General features: G+C 40.0%; 1 protein-coding gene across 7 annotated transcripts in view; it reads right to left on the bottom strand.

Annotated features, from left to right (window-relative positions):
• LOC114664022 (FH1/FH2 domain-containing protein 3-like) overlaps positions 1–20,635 on the bottom strand; it is a 722,250-nt gene that overhangs the window by 142,593 nt on the left and 559,022 nt on the right. For all 7 annotated transcript variants that reach the window (XM_051935624.1, XM_051935621.1, XM_051935625.1 and 4 more), the window contains 2 exons: positions 16,243–16,377; positions 10,118–10,168 (listed from right to left, as the gene is read on the bottom strand). In XM_051935624.1, coding sequence (XP_051791584.1) covers positions 10,118–10,168; positions 16,243–16,377 — 186 coding nt within the window. The remainder of the gene's footprint in view (positions 1–10,117; positions 10,169–16,242; positions 16,378–20,635) is intronic.

Genomic DNA, 20,635 nt, shown 5'->3' with positions numbered 1-20,635 from the left:
GCGCTTCATCTGTTACAACAGATAGATAGATAGATATAGATAGATAAGGCACTATATAATAGACAGATAGATAGATAGATATAGATAGATAAGGCACTATATAATAGATAGATAGATAGATAGATAGATAGATAGATAGATAGATAGATAGATAGATAGATAGATAGATAGGAAAGGCAATATATGATAGATAGATAGATAGATAGATGAAAGGGACTATATAAAGTGATAGAAGTCTAGATAGATGAAAGGCACTATATATTAGAGTGGCAGATGTTACGTTATGTTGAACACATTATCCGCTGTGGCAACCCCTAACAGAAGCAGCCGAAAGAAGAAGAAGAACAAGAAGTCAGCAATATTGTAATGGCTGATATTCTGTATGCTCTTTCTTGTCTTCTTCTTTCTCATTTTAGGTCTCAGGCTCCGTTCAGAATGCCTGTGAGATTTTCTTGCCAGCCCTTAGCTTTGTTGTCATGTTTATTTGCATAAAGGCTTATGGCATAATGTTAAGATCAAATCATTACAAGGATTCTGGAGGCAGACAAAACACTGGTGACCTGAAGAGGCTGAGCACATATGGATGCATTAAAAATAACTGACTGAAAGGGGAAAAAATGTTTGGCAGCATTCCCCAGATTTCCAGCCAGAAATCAATTATACAATAAAATTTTGCGGATTCTGATCAAGTTTCATTACTTGGGACCACCCAGAGTTATAAGCGAAAGTTATTAATGTGTTACAGTGGAAGCGTACGCCCCGAGTATGAAAAAAAGCTTAGGTTTTAAAGATAAATAAAGCAAATCAAAACCCACTTAAAACAATTTCACACACACAGAAAGTGAGGGCTCCAGTGTCTAGGAAAACAAGACAGTGAGGTGCTGCCTCGGCACAACACGCTTGTTCTCATTCACTAAAAATGAGTCGGACCACCTTGCCCTGCCGTATGCTTCTTTAATGAGAAAATTGACAATACAAGATCCCAGATTTCAGTGTCACTTCACAAACACAACACTCGATTTGTACACCATGTTTCATCTCGCAGACACCACTTTAGTAATTTTAATTTGCTAACAGAACAGGATGTCATAACTTTAACATCTAAAATGAAACTTGCTACTTGTTCCTTTGTGGCAGTGCTACATGAATAGCGATGTCTTAGATATGTTCTGTGCTGAGTCGCGTCTTTCATAGCTTTGTTCCATTTATATGGTCTGTGTGTGTCTGTGTAAATGTTGTCCCCTGGAAACAAAGGGGGAAGGATAACGCTGTGGAAGAGTCACCCCTTGTGTTAGTTTTCCCTGTCAAACCCATCAATTCCATCCAGGTCATTGCTATTTAAACATGAAGACGAAAGGAAAAAGAAACACCTACAACACCGTTATTTCACAAGACGAAAAAGAGCCAAGAAAGAGCACCAATTCAAATCATTTTACAATTTTTCCCGCTTGCTGCTTTCAAAGCTAGACAGTAGCAACACTCAAAACCCCAGGCTTCTGGATTAAACAGGCCGAGGATTATACATTGAGACTGTTTTTTGTCATTTGGGGAGAGGAGCAAGTCAACAATTTCATTCAAATATAATAACCATAGGACACTTTCCAGCTGGACAAGTTTCACATTAACTCATCATCCTCTACCGAATATTGTCGGCTTTTATGTGTGTTTTCGAATGTTCTGTGTGTCTTACTTCTTTCATGTTCAGTGTAAGGACAAGGGAGGGTTTATACTGTATATTTATTTGTGCCTTTTGATTATTTTGTAGTGCTGTTCACTTTCTGGGTATGTGTTGTGTGGGGGGGCTTTGGAGGGAGTGAAATATATGTATTGTTTTATTGTTTGTTCTTTTTTCACCATCTATATATATATATATATATATATATATATACTGTATACTCCTTATTATTTTAAATACGGTTTGCTTTTGCTTATTTAACCATCGATTGAGGAAGCTATTTGGAAGAGGTACGGCTCGTCTGTTCTGAATTTTCCTCAGTTTGCCAGGCCACGGGTCTTGGTGGTGTAGCTGCCATTCCGGATGAGTGGGTCGTCCGTTACACCTTAATCACAGGGCCCAACAAAACTAGTAAAAACTCAGAGGATATTCTGACAGACCCATTCTTCACAACATCAATAGTTCATTACAAAATGGTACAGTTCCTGATGCACTGAAAGCATCAGTTGTCAGACCGTTGCTTAAAAAGCCAGACCTAGACCTGCATACGCTTAAAAATTACTGCATTTCTCTAAAATACTTCAACAAGAAGTCGCCACTCGGCTTCAGCCTCACTTTACATGTCACAATTTATTTCAGAAATTTCAATGTCTGCACCAGTCGTAGTACAGAAACAGGCCTGACACATGTTGTAAATGACATTCTGATATCCTGTAATAATGAAAATCCCACTGTAATTAAAGTATGCTGTTAGTTTTAAGTGCAGCGGTTGACACCATTGACCACCCTCTCTTACTAAAGAGGCAGGAAAATGACATTGGGATCACGGGCACTGTGCTTTCCTTGTTTAGTTCTGATTTATCAAATCAATTCCAGTGTGTACAGAAATGTAATGAAAGGACTCCCTCATTGTACCCAGAAGTTAAATATGGTGTCCCGCAGGGCTCAGTACTCACATTTCTATTGTTGGCACTTTATATGGAAACTATCATTAGAAAACATCATATTCATTTTCACTCGTATAGCTATACGTTTCTTTGACACCAAATGATGTTTGTCTGAGGATATCCGTGATTGAGTCATTGAGTTAAAAGAGTGGATGGATAAGAACCACTCGTCTCTGAATACAGAAAAACGAAATGTTTTTGTATTGGAGGGAATGATGAGTTGGTAACAGCATTCTGCCACTCTTTTAACTCAGCTAGAATCTCCATTAGTTTTACTGAATCAGCACACATTGTAGGCGTTATCTTTGACACGTCAAATTCCGATGGTGTCAAGATATACAGGATAATGAGAATTCAATTGATGCATTTATTTCTAGTAGGACTGACTACTGCAATGTGTTATTCACTTGCTGATCAATTTGTTCTTTATGTAGCTTTCAGTTAAACTCAAAATGTTGCTGCAAGAATTATTACAAGGACCAGAAAGTATGATGGTGACCTGAGGACCTGAATGGCATGGCAGAAGCCATTGCTGAAGATGCCAATGGTCTTTTTGAGGGCCACTCACTAGCAAGCAGTATAAAGAGACTAATTCCATTCCTTCATTCCCAGCACCCTTTGGGTTGTTAGAGCATAAATGGTCAAGGCTCTGCTTACTTACCTAAACGTATCATTGTTAACAAACCAGAGTGGGCATTAAGATCTCACAAAGTCTGCCTATTAAGATTTCAGGGATTACTAAAATGACAGTGGGACGTTGAGTGTTTAGTTACAGGGTCCTGAAGCTATGGAATGGTCTTCTTGCTTATATAAGAGATGCCCCTTCAGTCTCAGGCTGAAGAGTCGCAAATTTAGTTACGCATACCCTGACTAGAGCTGCTGTGCATATCTGTTTGTTAGTCATTTGTACAAAAATATGTGTAATACAATATTTATAAACCTTTACTAACCCTCCTCTATTCTGTTTCTCTCCTCAATGTCTTGTCATGGCACTTGATGACAACTGCTCTACGTCCAAGCCATTCTCCTGTTCAATTAGACTGGACTGCCAATACTGATGCGCTGTGCAAGAAAGGACAAAGCCGGTTATACTTCCTTAGAAGGCTGGCTTCCTTCAACATCTGCAATAAGATGCTGCAGATGTTCTATCAAACAGTTGTGGCGAGCGCCCTCTTCTACGCAGTGGTGTGCTGGGGAGGCAGCATTAAGAGGAAAGACGCCTCACGCCTGGACAAACTGGTGAGGAAGGCAGGCTCTATTGTTGGCATGGAGCTAGACAGTTTAACATCTGTGGCAGAGCGAAGGGCGCTCAGCAGGCTCCTATCAATTATGGAGAATCCACTGCATCCACTAAATAATGTCATCTCCAGACAGAAGAGCAGCTTCAGCGACAGACTGCTGTCACTGTCCTGCTCCACAGACAGATTGAGGAGATCGTTCCTCCCCCAAACTATGCGACTCTTTAATTCCACCAGGGGGGGTAAACGTTAATATTTAACATTATACATAGTTATTGTCTGTTTTTTTCACCTGTATTATTATCATTCTTTAATTTAATATTATTTATTCTATCTATCTATCTATCTATCTATCTATCTATCTATCTATCTATCTATCTATCTATCTATCTATCTATCTATCTATCTATCTATCTATCTATCTATCTATCTATCTAATGGAAAAGTCATTTGAGATACCGAGAGAACTGGAATAGCACAGGGAGGGGAGTAGGAGACCAGGTGGCTGAGGTCTCCAGGACTCTGACTGTGTTCAACTTTGTCTTGGATGTTCTCTCTTATTACTGAACGTGGACCACCCAGAGGTTTACATTTTACTGGGATGCTGCTGCCTCAGTTTTTGTTTTCCTCTCCTTCACTGTCAACTGGCCACAGTTCAACAAGTAATTAATGGACAGATATTGTTGGTGGGTGGCACAGTGGTAGTACTGCTGCCTCACAGTAAGGAGACCAGGGTTTGCATCATCCTGGGCTCTCCCTATATGGAGTTTGCACGTTCTCCCCGTGTCTGAGTGGGCTTCTTCCGGGTGCTCCGGTTTCCTGTCATAGTCCGAAGACATACATGTTAGATGGATTGGCAATGCTAAGTTGGCCCAAGTGTGTGCTTGGTGTGTGTTGACCCTGTGATGCACTGGCGCTCTGTCCAGGGTTTGTTCCTACCTTGCACTCTATGATAGCTGGGATAGGCTTAAAACCTGTGAACCTGTTCAGGACTAAGTGGGTTAGAAAATGACATGACGTGTACTTTTATTAATTTGTAAACTCTATACTTGCATTTTACCTGAGAACTTGTGACAGCACCCTGCGACAACATTTAGTGAAGAGCCTGACACAAAAGTAACAGAATTAAAAGTCGAAGCTCAAAGCTCTAAAGACATTGTGTGAAACAGAGGTCTGGGTTAGATGGTTTCAATTAACGGCTTTGTAACCCTCTGGAAACCTGAAAATCAATACGGTAGAGGGGGGGGTACATGCAGATACATTTTAAATGCATGTTATGGTGTCAAAAATCATTCAGCCCCCATGACTAAGTTTGGGGAATAAACATTGCAGCAACCAGTAGACAGCTCATCTAAGGTGGGCCAGGGTGACATGCTTGAGTGATGGTAGCCCACTGGTTTGACAAAGAGGTCTTAGATGTGGGAAAAAAACAGAATGTCTACACAGGGAGAACATGCAAAATGCACTCTCAAACACATGGTGACAAGGCTGTCTGCTCCACCACCTGCAAGGGGCACTGCGCCACCATGCTGCCCAATCTGTTAATCCCACTCAGTCGTAGATTTGGACTTCACAAGCACTACAAAGAGATAAGCAGTGAGCTGCCTGGACTCCCATCGAGAAAACAACACCAGTTTTAAGACTGAGGCCTGGAGGACTGGAAATGCTCAAGCTAACAGACTGCTGAGCTGTCTCAATACCCGCCACTCCTACCAGTTCCAGCTATTTAGATGGGTTTCATTTTGTTTGGAGAAGACTTATGTTTTATTTTCTATTTACTGAGCGGATAATCGAGGTCGATTAATGAAGCCCAACAGAGGCCAAGGCTCTTAATTTTTGAGTGAAATATGAGTCATGGAGGCCAAGCCAAGACTCAGCATCAATTGAGGTCTGGATGTCGAGGAGAGCCAGCCGCTTTAGAGAGGAAGCGTTAAAGTTCAGCGTTCTCGTTCACTCGGCTTGAGTTTAAGTGCCTTACTTGTACGGTTGTACAGCACACATATATTACGGGATTAAGAGCTCTTCAATGTTATAATCAGGCAATGGCTGGTTGCCACTGTGGATTCCTCATCAAAGAGCAGATACTCTCTAGCTGCAATGCATGTGAAGAACGGAATTGGAAATTGATGACCGCCCAACCCCTTTTTCTTTCCCATGTAAAAGAAACAACCATTTCCTATAGTTTTGTTCTGACTTCCTGACGATCGTAACATTTAAGTGAAAGTAAATCTGACTTTTCCCTGCCAGTAGATTTAAAAATACTGTAAATGATCATTATGGCTGAAAAATCACATTGCCAAATAAGGGTCTTTAGCCTTGGAGGACGATATGGCCCTTCTTCCAAGCTGTAAACTTCCTCTCCGTGTTCCTCCATACAGTTCTGAACAGCCTGTCGCGTGGCCCACTACCATCTTCAGCATTCATCCTCACCCATTTCGCGGTAAGTCAATTTAATAAGCTGATCAAAATGGAAAATGGAAACCTGAGATTGTGTACGGGCACTGCCACATGGTTGTAACGAGTTCTTTTCATTTCTTTTTCCCTGCCTCTTTATGGTCACAGGGCACATATTTTTGGATGCTGGTATTTTGAACCCTGAGGAATGTAAATTTCCCATTGATTTTGGAATATTCCCAATGGTTATAAAGTTTTACAATGTCTTATCGGGAGGCCATCTTGAGGAGTTAACCATGGTGATCCATCTCACCATCCCAGAGGACTGTGTGGCGCTTGGGAAGACGAGTATCCGATATTAGCATTTGCTGTTTGATTTCTTGAAGTGATATTCTCTAACTGGCATTCTGGTGTTTTCAAACTAAAATGTTCTTCTGGCTTTAGACTTTTGATCTTTGGGTTAGCAGTTTTTAATGTTTAACGATCAGTCGGCAGTCTCCTTTTGTCACATTCACCTGCTCTCAGGGCTATTTGGAACTCTGACTTGTGACGTTTCACCTTCCCATCTCAGTGAGTTTACGTGGGCTTCTGGTCGGACTATTTGGAGAAACATGAGTTTGCTGTTCATTTGTTACTTGGTCTGCCAATAATAAAAACACAATTAAAGATAAGTGTCTTTTGCTATTTATTTCCTCAACAAATTCCATGTGTTAAATACGTATCACCGCCCTGCCCAGGGTTTGTTTCCTGCCTTGTGCCCTGTGTTGGCTGGGATTGGCTCCAGCAGACTCCCGTGACCCTGTAGTTAGGATGTTGGGTTGGATAATGGATGGATGGAAATACGCATCACTTCAGTCTAAATGCAATTCGACCAAAAAAATGGCATTGTGGGCTGCCCAGCTTATGACTTTATTTTAAACAATTGACTAACATGAAGAGTCAGCGTAGCATCAAAAATCGGCCAGTTTGTGTAACTTTGTTTTGTCTGAATTGTCCGACTTGCATGTCCGAGTTGGTAAAGCATTCAAGAATTCAAGGGGAATTTCCGACTCGACAACTTGGATCTACCGTCTGTCCAAGGGTTTTGACCTCGGCCCGCTTTCTGACCACGTCTTCCTCCAGATCCCATTTTCAAATGTTCACTGTCTGGCCTTGAGTCATTACACAGACAAGCACAGCTTGAGCCACGTAAGCCTGAGCTTCATGGGCTGAAACAAAACTCCACAAATGCTGATCTCCATATTTTCCTACACAAGTATTTTTCTGTTTATAAGAATTAGTTCTGATTGCTCTGAAATCATTTCAGTTTGTCTGGTACAAGACCCCCCCCCCCCCCCACATATGAGACACCATTTGACTTGTCTTGATGTCTTGTTATGCAAGATGTCAAGCTTTTTTGCCCAATTCCTTCACTCCATTTGGCCCTCTACGCCGCAAAACTCCTCATTTTAGGCCATTTTTGGACCATATTTTTTGCAAGAAGTTACACCCTTAGGAAAACAAGTAAACCACTAGGTGTCTGCAGAGAAAACGATTAGCAAGGACTTGAAGTTGTACATGTCATATCAGCTCACCTCAGGGGTGTGGAAGAATAATTTTAGGGTAACATGGCATTTATCTAAAAGAAATAACATAAAGGCTTAATAAATGTCAGACACCTGTTCAGACACATCAGGAAACCAGATAAAGGTCAAGAGAACAACACAATGTATACTGAAATATAAGAAGTGGATTAGGAAAAATACTGAGATGGTCAAGTAAATAAAGAAGAAAGGTTAATATACAAAATGTACTGAAGGATGACCAAAAGATGACTAAGAAGTCAGCAGATGTCCTGTAAAGAACCAGAATGGACATTTGTTATATGCACAGACATTTCAAGGGTGGTGGCTCAAATGAAACGTATAAGAAGAACCAGAATATAATATAATAGACTTTTATTCTATATATAAATCATTTGTGTGTAAACCAATGAACCAACCAGAGTAAAATGTATGCATTGATTGACACTGTATGTTAATTCAGTAGTTTATAAAATGAACCTTTATTCTTTGTTTCTCTTATCATTCTGACCCTGCTGTTCCAGACTGCTTTTGAATCATGCTCCCTTCTAAAGGTATTTTGCTAAGGAGTAATTAAAAGATACAATGAACAGCTTTTCTCCGGCCTGGTTACAGATTTGTCCTGTTAGGGGATGTTTTCTTTCTTTAATAAGATGTTAAATTTTGACCACAGGGTTTCACCCCCCACTAAAGAAGTACAAGGGGTCAAAGTTACATCCTTTCACAAAACTTCAAAAATGGGGATCGGTATTATTGAGTGTAGCTTAATGCTACTGTTCCATGCTGATCACGAATAAGATAATATTTTTTAAATTTAATTCTTTGCTGGTGGTCCTTGCCCTCTTAAGAGCCTCCCTCAGAGGGTTAAAAATAACAAATTTCACACAGAAGCATCATTTTAAACTATTTCATGGTCAGTGATTATGAATATGATGTCATTTTTGATCCTTTCTTAGGGACCTCTATGAAGCTCTCTTTGTAAGAGGGTGAGATAAAGGCACAATTCTATTATTATCGAGAATATTTCAACTTTACTGCGGTGGGTTGGCACCCTGCCCGGGATTGGTTCCTGCCTTGTGCCCTGTGTTGGCTAGGATTGGCTCCAGCAGACCCCCGTGACCCTGTGTTCGGATTCAGCGGGTTGGAAAATGGATGGATGGATGGATATTTCAACTTTAAACATTTAGACTGAAGGACAGACACAGTTTAATATATTTTACATATCTGACACAACTTCTCTTGTTTATTATGAACTTCCACCTCATGACGTAACTCATTACATTTCTTAGGACTGCCCCAAATTAGGGCAGCTTACACTAATTCTGTTTTTTTTAAGAACTGATATTTCTTTATGGGATTTTCGGCAAAGCTTGGACCTTCAGACATGTTTGCTTTCTTGTATACGAAGTATAGGGAAATTATTGTAATCATCCAAAAATTCAAATTTCGAGATTTTGAAGAATCTCGAAGTTTTAGACCTCCCCGAGTCCGAAAATACAATTTTTGGAATTATGTCTATGTGCGTGTGTGTGTGTGTGTGTATAAACACGATAACTAGAGTACGCTTTCACTTAGGTCAACCAAATTTTACATACAAGTATTAGGTACAAAACATAGATTTCTATCAACTTTTGGGTTATTTCCATTAAACAGACGATGGTAATTTACCTTTTATTCATGCAGCTGCAGAGTCTGATTTATTCAACTTTGCTTTTATAATAATTTTTCAATGTATTATTAATTTGATTTGTTGTTGATGGTTCTTTATTGTCTGCGGTGGGTTGGCACCCTGCCCGGGATTGGTTCCTGCCTTGTGCCCTGTGTTGGCTGGGATTGGCTCCAGCAGACCCCCGTGACCCTGTGTTCGGATTCAGTGGGTTGGAAAATGGATGGATGGATGGATGGGTTCTTTATTGTACATAATATGAAAATATAATCATTGTCTTGCGGTTTACTCCTCAAATATCCATCCCTATATCTGAGTATATGAGAAAGTCGAGAGGATACATTGGCTTCACATCACAGGTCACTTACCTGTCCATCCTTTTGATCAAATGCATCAACCCAGACCAAAATGGTAAATACTGGTGGGGGGGGGGGGTCATCTAAAAACTAGGGTGGGCTTGGTATGATAAACTCCCAAAAACCCACCATTTTTCAATACATGTTAAATTACTGGCCTGATAATAAAAATATAGCCGTTTGCAGAGAAAGTCATGTGGTTTTTCTGTATCACCTCACTTTTTATATAGAGATACGTGAAGATGAAAAAACAACATAAACTGCAAATGACAGACTCACCTCTCTTCTCTGGCATGCCTGTGCTCCTCCCTCTTGTCCACGTAATCACGACTGAAACAGACAAAAAAGAACATTCAAAATGTTAACCAAAATGTGTTAGAGGTGAGTTCAAGTCAAGCTAACTTCCACAGTTCAATAAGTTACCTCACTTCTGGCGTTGGGTCATGCAGCAGACTTTACTGAAACTCTCCACTTGTGTTTTATTATTATTAATGTTTTAATGTTATTAATTATTATATTAAGGTTTGGCAAACGAGGAAGGCATTTTCTCACGCGGTGAAGAAAATAAAAATAAAAGCCCTGTGTTTTGAACTTGTGTCCTACGTCTGTCTGTGTCAGGGCTGGCCTCTCCAATAGATAGATATATATATATACTGTATTTATAAGAGACAAGATAGATAGATATCACGTCAGGCATGTGCATCTGAGGAGTACCTTCAGGGCTCAAGTACAGTAAGCAACACCATTTTGAAACACGTGGAGGTGACGTCGCTAACTGTCCTTTCTCTCCCAAATGAGTTCAGAGATAAACCCCAGACAGGACGTGTGACCCCGCTTGCCGAGCCCTGAGAAGACTTCGCCCCTTCCAGTCGAGACTTTATAAAAAGAGGTGGTCTCAAAGATCGTTGTCTCTTTTGGACAGTGAGATCCCAAACAGCTGAAGCTCCCAAGTAACCTGATGCTACTATTCATAGTGGTTTGCCCAAGGTTATTTGTGAAGGCTGGATTGGTCCAATTTTTGTTTGTTGAGCCTACGGGCCAACATTCTTTTGTTTTTAAAACTAATTGGGGTTGCCTGCCAAGACGCTCCCATAAGGGTTGGTCTCATTTTGGGAAGAGCAGACCACTGGATGGAGCTCTGACCTGAGAGAGCTTGGTTCTCTTTTCTGCTAAATGAGCAATATGGCCTGATTTTGTTTGATTTTTACTTATTCTGTTGATCTGTTTACTTATTAAAAGGGCAGACCCAGTTGGTGCCTCAACACTTCTTTGATGGACTTGTGTGTACCCTCACTCAATATATATATATATATATATATATATATATATATATATATATATTTATTTATTATTTACAATTTTAATTTCCCCTTGGAGACCAATCCAATCTGATCCGATCTGATCCAATCTAATCTAATCTAAAATGTAAGCCTCCCAACCCTGCCCCATGCATTGTTAAAACAAAATCCCTGGGACAGCCAGAATTTATTTTCAGCAGCTGGTTTGGCCCTGAGGTTACATCACTTGGGTCAGTGGAACTTGTGTGACAAGCCGCCAAAGACTTGTGGGTTTGACTATATTTCAGCCGGTACCTCAGCAGCTCGCTGTAGGATGGGACATGGCAACTTGACCTTCTTATGGTTCCAAATTACTGAGAAGTCAGCTACTGAAGCCTGCCTGCTAGACCCCAGCTGGATAATCAGCATCCAAACAGAAATTATGGTTCCTTTGCATCTACGCACACAAGAGGAGCACAGAGATAGAGTTAGAGATCCATCCGTTGGTGGAAACAGCCACCTTCATTTGTTACTTTCAAATCTGGTAGAATCCTGGCTCAGCTGACAGGGATTCCTCCTTGTGACTCACTGGACCAATCCATGGGTGGCCTGTTGTTATGATCTGTGATTTTCAAAAACTGATTGTGCAAATTTCAGCAGAGTTTCTGGCTAATTATGCTGTTTTTGACAGATGGCGCAACTGGGAGGTTGGGAGCCATAAATTCTTCATTCGTGACCTCCGTGCATTTTTGTTACCCAAATGGGAAATTAAACATGGCTGTCCCAGCAACAGATGCTAACTAATAGTTCCATAGTCTGGATCAGAGAAGAAACCAAAAAGCAATAAAGGTGCAAAAGGTTTGTTGTTATGTTTAAAAATGATTTTTATGCTCTAATTCATAATAAGCAGTACTACTGGTGCTTGGAAACTGCCTGATACTGAGGAGCATTCAGAGGTCTACTCTTGTGTGGATCAAGGAACAAATTCATGGCACTGTCTGCGAAGAGAAGAAGAGTAAATCATCACACATGATTATGTTTGGCCTGTGACTTTGCAGTCCATAAAGTAACTGCACTGAGCAACCACTGAGCGCAATCAATGTACGAATACTAGTGCTGATCAAGCTAACATCGGTTAGTCCATTACTGTTCGTGCTGGTAAATAATAAATAATATTTATTACTTTGGGTAAAGGTGACTGGTTTAAAGTAAATTATTGGAATAAACAAAATAAACCTATCAGGGGGCGGCACGGTGGCGCAGTGGGTAGCGCGGCTGCCTCGCAGTTGGGAGATCTGGGGACCTGGGTTCGATTCCCGGGTCCTCCCTGCGTGGAGTTTGCATGTTCTCCCCGTGTCTGCGTGGGTTTCCTCCGGGCGCTCCGGTTTCCTCCCACAGTCCAAAGACATGCAGGTTAGGTGGATTGGCGATTCTAAATTGGCCCTAGTGTGTGCTTGGTGTGTGGGTGTGTTTGTGTGTGTCCTGCGGTGAGTTGGCACCCTGCCCAGGATTGTTTCCTGCCTTGTGCCCTGTGTTGGCTGGGATTGGCTCCAGCAGACCCCCGTGGCCCTGTGTTCGGATTCAGCGGGTTGGAAAATGGATGGATGGAACCTATCAGGTGTACCTGTACATACTGTCCATTCATGGTGTAAGCTGCCATTTTGGATTGACGTCATAATCTGAAGTTGGACAAACATGGACTTGAGAGACAGGTTTTGCGAGTAGTAATTTTGAGCTCAGGGTGCGTTTTGTTTGTTTTTTTCGGAGTCAGAGGTTGGAAATTGTGAGTTCCGAGGTTTAGTAGAATGCAGCATTATATGCTGATTATAGGGGATTGATACATAGAGATTCCAAAATTCAGGTTTCAGGTTTAAAAACTATTTACTTTTCACGATGGCATAATTTTCTCTTGGGTGCCGCCATTTTGTATTCCATTACCATGATGCAAGCTCTTGTTGCTGGGGGGGTGCTCACAGAGGTCGTGACTCTGGCCTTGTTTGGCCAGGGGTTTAAAGTTGGCATGAGCGGCCATGTTTTATCTGATTTTTAAGGACATGCCTTGAATTGCTGTCTTAAAGACTATTGTTTTTGATTTTTCCTGGTTAACAAATCCTTTCTGTTGCTTTTAGTAAGGGGGATTTCGATTCACTTTGCTGATTCAGTTTAGTTGAACTACCTGATTAAGTGAACAAAGCATGACAATATAGTAGTCAGTCATTCTCCAACCCGCTATATCCTAACACAGGGTCACGGGGGTCTGCTGGAGCCAATCCCAGCCAACACAGGGCGCAAGGCAGGAACAAACCCCAGGCAGGGCGCCAGCCCACTGCAGGGCACACACACACACCAAGCACACACTAGGGACAATTTAGGATCGCCAGTGCACCTAACCTGCATGTCTTTGGACTGTGGGAGGAAACTAGAACACCCGGAGAACACGCAAACTCCAACAATATATTAAAAATTTGTAGTTAAAATCAGACACTAAGTTCATGAATCCTAAGTGAGCAAGAATTGTACAACTTGTTCTCAGGTAATGACTCAATTTACAAACAAGAACGAGAGTCGTATCACTCATTTGTGAATCAGACGAGTGGGAAACGTGTGATCCATTCTCAGGTACCGAGAGAGTAAATCAGTTTAAGACTCAAATAAATGAGAATCATGTGACTCGTTCGCAAATCAAATAATGAGAATCATGTGACTTGTTGGTCTGTGGTCCGTGTACTTTTTGGTATTTGAAATTTCATTTTAGAAGCAAAAATGAAAAAACAAAAATGAAAGGAATTTTCAGATTATGATTTTTGATCAAAGAATGAAATGACGGAAAATAAGGTATTTTGTAATTCTGTGGTAGCAAATAGCAGTGATAAACTTAAAATTTCATATACTTTTCTCGCTTTATTTGTGATTCAAATAATGAAAGTGTAATAGCTCAAAAACAACAAAACAGATGCATTTTCATTGTCTGAAACCAGAGGTACTTCTTCTTCTGTGCGATTTTTGATGACACATATGAACAGTCCTCCTCCTCACAACACATCGACCGACGACCTTGAAGTTTCACTACATGGCATCAGTAGAGGATGGATCATTACATTGTTTTTCGGAACAGTAAAAGAGTGACACTCCGGGACGAGGACATAACTGCAGAAAAACTGAGTCGCATCTTTCAGGTAAAAATACAAGCTTTGCAAACTTTGCTTCACTGATGTGGCAGTTCTTTTATGAACGTTATTGTTATTACTTACTGTGAAACAGCTAACATTTGGCGATTTCATTTACTAACACTAAGTCTGGCAATTTTTATAGTGCTAGCATTTTGAATGGTTTCTCATTGACTTTTACCGGCTACTATAGCGAGTAATCATTTCGAGTATTAACAGTGCGCACAAGTGTAACACGTTAGGAGAGCAACGTGATTTACAGAAAGTTTTCTTAACATGTGCTACACTTGTCAATGATCAACCATTCACACATTTACACACATTCAAAATGCTAGCACTACAAAATTTGCCAGGCTTAGTGTTAGGAAATGAAATCACCAAATGTTAGCTGTTTCATAGTAAGTAACAACAACAACGTTCATAAAAGAACTGCTACATCAATGAAGCAAAGTTTGCAAAGCTTGTATTTTTACCTGAAAGATGCAACTGTTTTTCTACAGTCATGTCCTCGTCCCGGAGTGAACATTGAAATGTTCTGCTGATGCCATGCAGTGAAACTTCAAGGCCGTCGGTCGATGAGTTGTGAGGAGACCTCTTCGCACGTGTCATCAAAAATCGCGCAGAAGAAGTAGTACCTCTGGTGCCAGACAACGAAAATGCGTCTGTTTTGTTGTTTTTGAGCTATTACACTTTCATTATTTGAATCACAAATGAATCCAAAAAAGTATGTGTAATTTTAAGTTTATGACTGCTATTTGTTACCACAGAATTAAAAAATACCTTATTTTCCATCATTTTATTCTTTCTTTCATTTTCGTTTTTTTGTTTTTGCTTCTAAAATGAAATTTCAAATACCAAAAAGTACACGGACCTACACGGACCCTTGTTCTTGGGTATTGATTCAGTGATGCAGTTCACAAATCAAATGACGAGAATCGTGTGACTTATTCTTGAGTATTGAATCAGTGACTCGCTGCACAAATCAAATTCAGAGAGAATCATGTGACTTGTTCGCAAATCAAATGAACGAGAATTGTGTAAGTTGATCTTGGGTAATGATTCAATTCAAACTCAAATGAATTAGTGGATAATGCAGGGTGAGCCAAAATGAAGTACCACATTTGTCCAGGTCGTTGTGTGAGGTAGGGGTGGGGGTCCTTTGATAGGCGATCCATTGTAGTTTTCAGTCGGCAACATTGAAGCCCTCAAGGATGGTATTCGCCACAAAATCACTGCCATTCCCCTTGAAATGGCCGAACGAGTCATGTGAGCGTTCAGAAATCGTCTGGAAGCGTGTATCGCTAATGATGGCCACCACCTTGAACCATCTTTTTCAAACACAGTGAAAATAGTCTAATCTGTATACCCTTTCTTGTATCGTAATGAAATTTATTTTATCTTGAAGCGTATTTGTAGAATAAACGTTTGAAATCTGGTACTTCAGTACACCTATTGTACTCACCGTGTGGGACAGCAGGCACATTAATTAAAAGCGGAATTAAAAGATGACCTCTAAGCAAAGCAACAGGCGGTGGTTCATAATTGAGAAGTCAAAAAACAAATAACCGAAAAAGTCCCTTGGACGATTTATCGTAGTCAAATAAAGAAGGCAAGAATTCAGAAACCAATAAACACACAAACGTAGCCAAAGTTAAAATGTTTATCAGAAATTATAGTCAAAAATGCAGAGCTAGAATTATTTAACTACAAATATTCAAAGCAGCAAAGGAATTCAAGTTTAAAGGCTGTGGTTGAATCTAATTTAGGATTGCAAGAGAATGCCCCCTAATTTCAACATTGCTGAAAACTTATCAAACATCAAGTAGTTGTAACCATAAGATTCCTCAAAAAAACCCTAAAATAAGTTCTAAACAAAATGAGAGGTTGAACAGAAAGATAAGCCTGATCATGACATGAAACATAATGAACGCTGATGCCACCACCCGGCCCAGGGGCTTACTTGAATCTGTTCCTCTCTTCTCTCTCTATTCTCTGCAATCGCTCTTCTCTCTCTTGCCTCCGTCGTTCTCGTTCAGCTGCCAGAGATTCTTGGTGTTGTCTGTATGAGGAGGTCAGGAGCCCACCAAGCGCTGGTCTGAAAGCCAATGAAACATCACTTGTTTAACTTTTGTCATTTTGAAATGAATCGATAAACATGTAGCAAACACGCGGTGGATGATCTAACAGCTTCAGCTTCGTTGATGTGTCCAACCTCACCCTTCAGTAGGCTCTCTAGGTAGAGATGACGTGCACCAGTGTCTCAGCAATAAGTTCTATTATGGGATTGACTTGGACAAAAACAAATGTGTCTAGTACAGTACGCCAAGGTAAGAAAACTGAATTATCTGACGGGAGCACAAGGCTAGAATTCACTTCAAAAAGTCTTAAGTAATTGAGTCAGCTATCCTGTGATACGTGTTACTGTACAGCCATGTTTGCTGCCCTAGCTCAAGTTTATCCCTTTTTCAGTTAATATTTAAACAACAAATAGATTATGCTTCTTTTGGTTTAGTTTTGTATGTACTGTATTTTATTTGTTAAATACAGAACTTTTATGAATCATTTTTCAATTTTGTATTATGTTAAGTGACCATGTCTTCACGTCTCTTGTTGTCTGCCCTGCCTCCTGTATGTGGAGCCTAAAGAGGAGAGGCCATCTGTTTACACGATGATTACTGGCCAGCCTCTGTAGTATTTAAAGCATTACTCGGATGGGATTAGTTTGACACCAGAAAGTGGGGTAAAGTAATAACTACTAGAGGACCCTGGGAAATTTTAGTCCCGTCCGAATTGCTCATGTCAGTAACTTTTTATGGAGTGCGTGTTAATGTCTTGGTGAAGATTACAGAACCTTTTATCTTCTATAAAAAAGTCCATAAAAATAACTCCAGGTTAAATTAATCCAGTGTGAATCGACATGTCAGTAAAATTCTGTGATATGAGTGACTAGGACGGGACCAAAATTACAGAGGTCCTGCCGTACCTCTTTACCTTCTATAAAAAATCCTCACAAAATAACTCCAGGTGAAACTAGTCCTACACAAATCGACATGTCAGTAAAATTTCATAATTTGAGTGATTCGGACAGGACCAAAATTAATTTACCTTCTATAAAAAGTCCATAAGAAATAACTCCAGATTAAAGCAGGGTGGAGCGAATTGACACATCAGTAAAATTCTGTCATTTCAGTGATTTGGATGGGACCCTAAATACAGAGGTCCTCTGGTACCTTTTTACTTTCTATAAAAGTCCATAAGAAATAACTCCAGGGTAAAGAAGTCCCAAGTGAACTGACGTGTCAGTAAAATTCTGTCATTTCAGTGATGGGACTGACTCCTCTGGTAATAACAATTTTACTCAGTGCCTGAATACTCCTTGTTGTTTAAGCTGAATAAAGGTGCGGACAGACATGCGGTTGTTATAAATAAGGGTCGTTAATGTGGTCTGCACTGATGGTAACCACACGTTAACTGCTGGTACTCCTAAGGCAAGAAGGGGGAAAAGCAGGTATGGAGAACTTCAGGCGCTGACTTTACTCCACGTCCTGGTGTAAAACTAATGATATCTGAAAAGGACTTAAGTCAGAGCTGAGGAAGGGTCATAATCTTCGGCTTTTGGTTTGGCATTTTTTTTTAAACATTTTATTGAATTATAAAATCAAATAACATTCCACACAAGCAAGTCAAATTTTACAAAACTAGGTTTGAATCAAATCAACTCCCACCCATGAGAAAGAGAGCTAGGCCAGCGGAATAAAACTTTAATAGTAGGGAAATAAATAAATAAATAGAATAGAATATACAGAAGCGTACTTGGGCCACGGTGAAAAAAAAAATATGGACACAGTGAAGAAGAAAAAAAAAACTAAATGTCAAGATTAAAGTCGACATGTTGACTTTATTCTCGACATTTACACTTTATGAGAGTCGACATTTTCACTTTATTCTCGTAGTTTATTTTGTGAGTAGAGTGTCGCAAACTAAACTTAATCTTAAAATGAATGTTTAATTTACTAGATTTTCTCAAACCCTGTCATAAGTTAATGTAGCACATTAAATGCTTTATATTATGTGTTCCCGACCCAGTTGTTAATCTCTACGCACTTCTTAAACTGACTAACTCTGCACTAAGAGGAGGTGCCGGCAGCGATCGCCGCGCATTGACTTCATGATATTCCTGCTCTATGAACATTCAGAATACTAAGATAAATACTTGATATCCTTTTAATGATGAAATGCATTAAAGCATGTATTAAACATGGGTGGCGGGGGGCACGGTAGCGTGGCTATAGTGCTGCTCCCTTGCATTAAGGGGTCCCCAGGTGTACGTTCAGTGTAGAGAACGTTGTGGCAGGTGTGACGAGAGCTCCAAAAAACTGGATGTATGAATGGGTATCGCACAGGTTTAACTTAAATATTGTGTAAATGTTGGGTTTGTGATCTGGTGGTTGGTGACACGAAAACAGAATTCAATGGATGTTCTTCTGAGCGGGCTTTCTTTATTGCACGCGTGCTGTCTCTATCTGACGTACCAAAACCCCAGTTCATATCCTTCCTTTTTCTTTCTCCACATAACCAATCACCACACGATAAATGTCTTTGTGAAATTAAAACTAGTTATATACTTAGACCATGGAGTGTTCAGAACTTTAAAAAAATCTTTGTTATACATGTTTACTGTAATTATGCCATCCATTCAGGGTTGCACCCATCCCAGCAAGCATTATGTGTGAGGCAGGAGCAAATCCTGAACAGGGTGCCAGCACATTGCAGGGTGAATATGAGCAATACATACAGTAGCAGGGTCAATAAAACATAACAAAACCCCACATCCTACATGACATTGAAAGGAAACTGAAGCACGCCAAGTAAACCCACCAGAAAAACATGGAAACTCAAGGCAGGGAACACCCGGGACCCCCTTGCATGCGAGGTAGCAGTGCAACCTCCACACCACCGTGCCCCCACATGCTTTAATGCATTTCATCATGAAAATGATATCAAGTATTTATCTTAGCATTCTAAATGTTCAGAGAACAGGAATATGATGTGAATATTCATGATATTGTGCGGTGATCGCTGTCTGTGCCTCCTCTTAGTGCAAGAGGAAGTCAGTTTAAGAAGCACGTAGCAATTAACATGGCTCAGGGAAAACTTAACACAATGCATTTAATGTGCTACCTAACTTATGATGGGGTTTGAGAAAATCTAGTAAATTAAACATTCATTTTAAGATTTTGCGACATTCTACTGACAAAACAAACTACGAGAATAAAGTGGAAATGTCGACTTTAATCTTAACATAAATGGCGAGAATAAAGTGGAAATGTCGAGAATAAAGTCAACCTGTCGTCTTTAATCTCGACATTTAGCATTTTTTTTTCTTCACTGTGTCGTATTTTTTTTTTCCCCAGCGTGGCCCAAATACACTTCCGTAAGAATAAAACAGAACAGAATAAAAAAAAGGGAAGAGAATCCACTTCATCAGTTTAAATGCTTACTCTAAAATGTTACTGATTATACCATTGGTTTGTGATTTTGACTTCCTGTTTGGGATTGTCGCTTATTTTTTGATTTGAGTTTGAGTTTACTGGTTTGAACTCTTTTTCATATTCTGGTCCTGTTTTTGGATTTGTTTGCTTCAGGTTTGCTTTTTACGCAAACATTTTTAATTTTTTTTTTGCCTCTGGTTTTACAGAATCCTTCCAATGAATTGTTAAATGCTAAAAGAACTTATCTTTGTTTTTGGGTTGGCAGGTTTTAAAGTTTTTCTCTTTTGTGGCCTCTTTTTTTTTTTTTTTGCTTTTGGATATTTGATTCCTAAAAGCAATTGTGACAATTTTGTCCATCGTACAGGAACTCATTGGTTCCAGAAAAAAAAGCTCCTGTGGTGTGAAAATGCCTGATGATCAAGTAGTGTGGTAGTAGAGGAGGACTTTAGGGACCTCCAAGACTCAATCTGACGTTATTTTGTGAATTTCCCGTTGGGATTAATAAAGTATCTATCTATCTATCTATCTATCTATCTATCTATCTATCTATCTATCTATCTATCTATCTATCTATCTATCTATCTATCTATCTATCTATCTATCTATCTATCTATCTATCTATCTATCTATTTTAGAGAAATTAGCTGGACAGGACTGGTGAGCTCTGTTGGGCTCAATGGCCTGTTCCCATCACAGTTTCTCTAGTGTTCTCATGTTCAAAGATGATGCACAGATTGTCATCGACTTACAATGACTAGGCATTTATTGGCTTTTCAACTTACGACTGCTACCGCGTCTTGCGGGCAAACAGCAGTCTTCGCCATGCCAGCTCTCTTCCTCCTACTGCTGTATCTGTCGTCG

Source organism: Erpetoichthys calabaricus, chromosome 13 (genome assembly GCF_900747795.2).
Source record: "Erpetoichthys calabaricus chromosome 13, fErpCal1.3, whole genome shotgun sequence".
Taxonomy (NCBI): Eukaryota; Metazoa; Chordata; class Cladistia; order Polypteriformes; family Polypteridae; genus Erpetoichthys; species Erpetoichthys calabaricus.
Note: the sequence above shows the minus strand (reverse complement) of the source record. Positions and strands in the feature narration are given on the sequence as shown.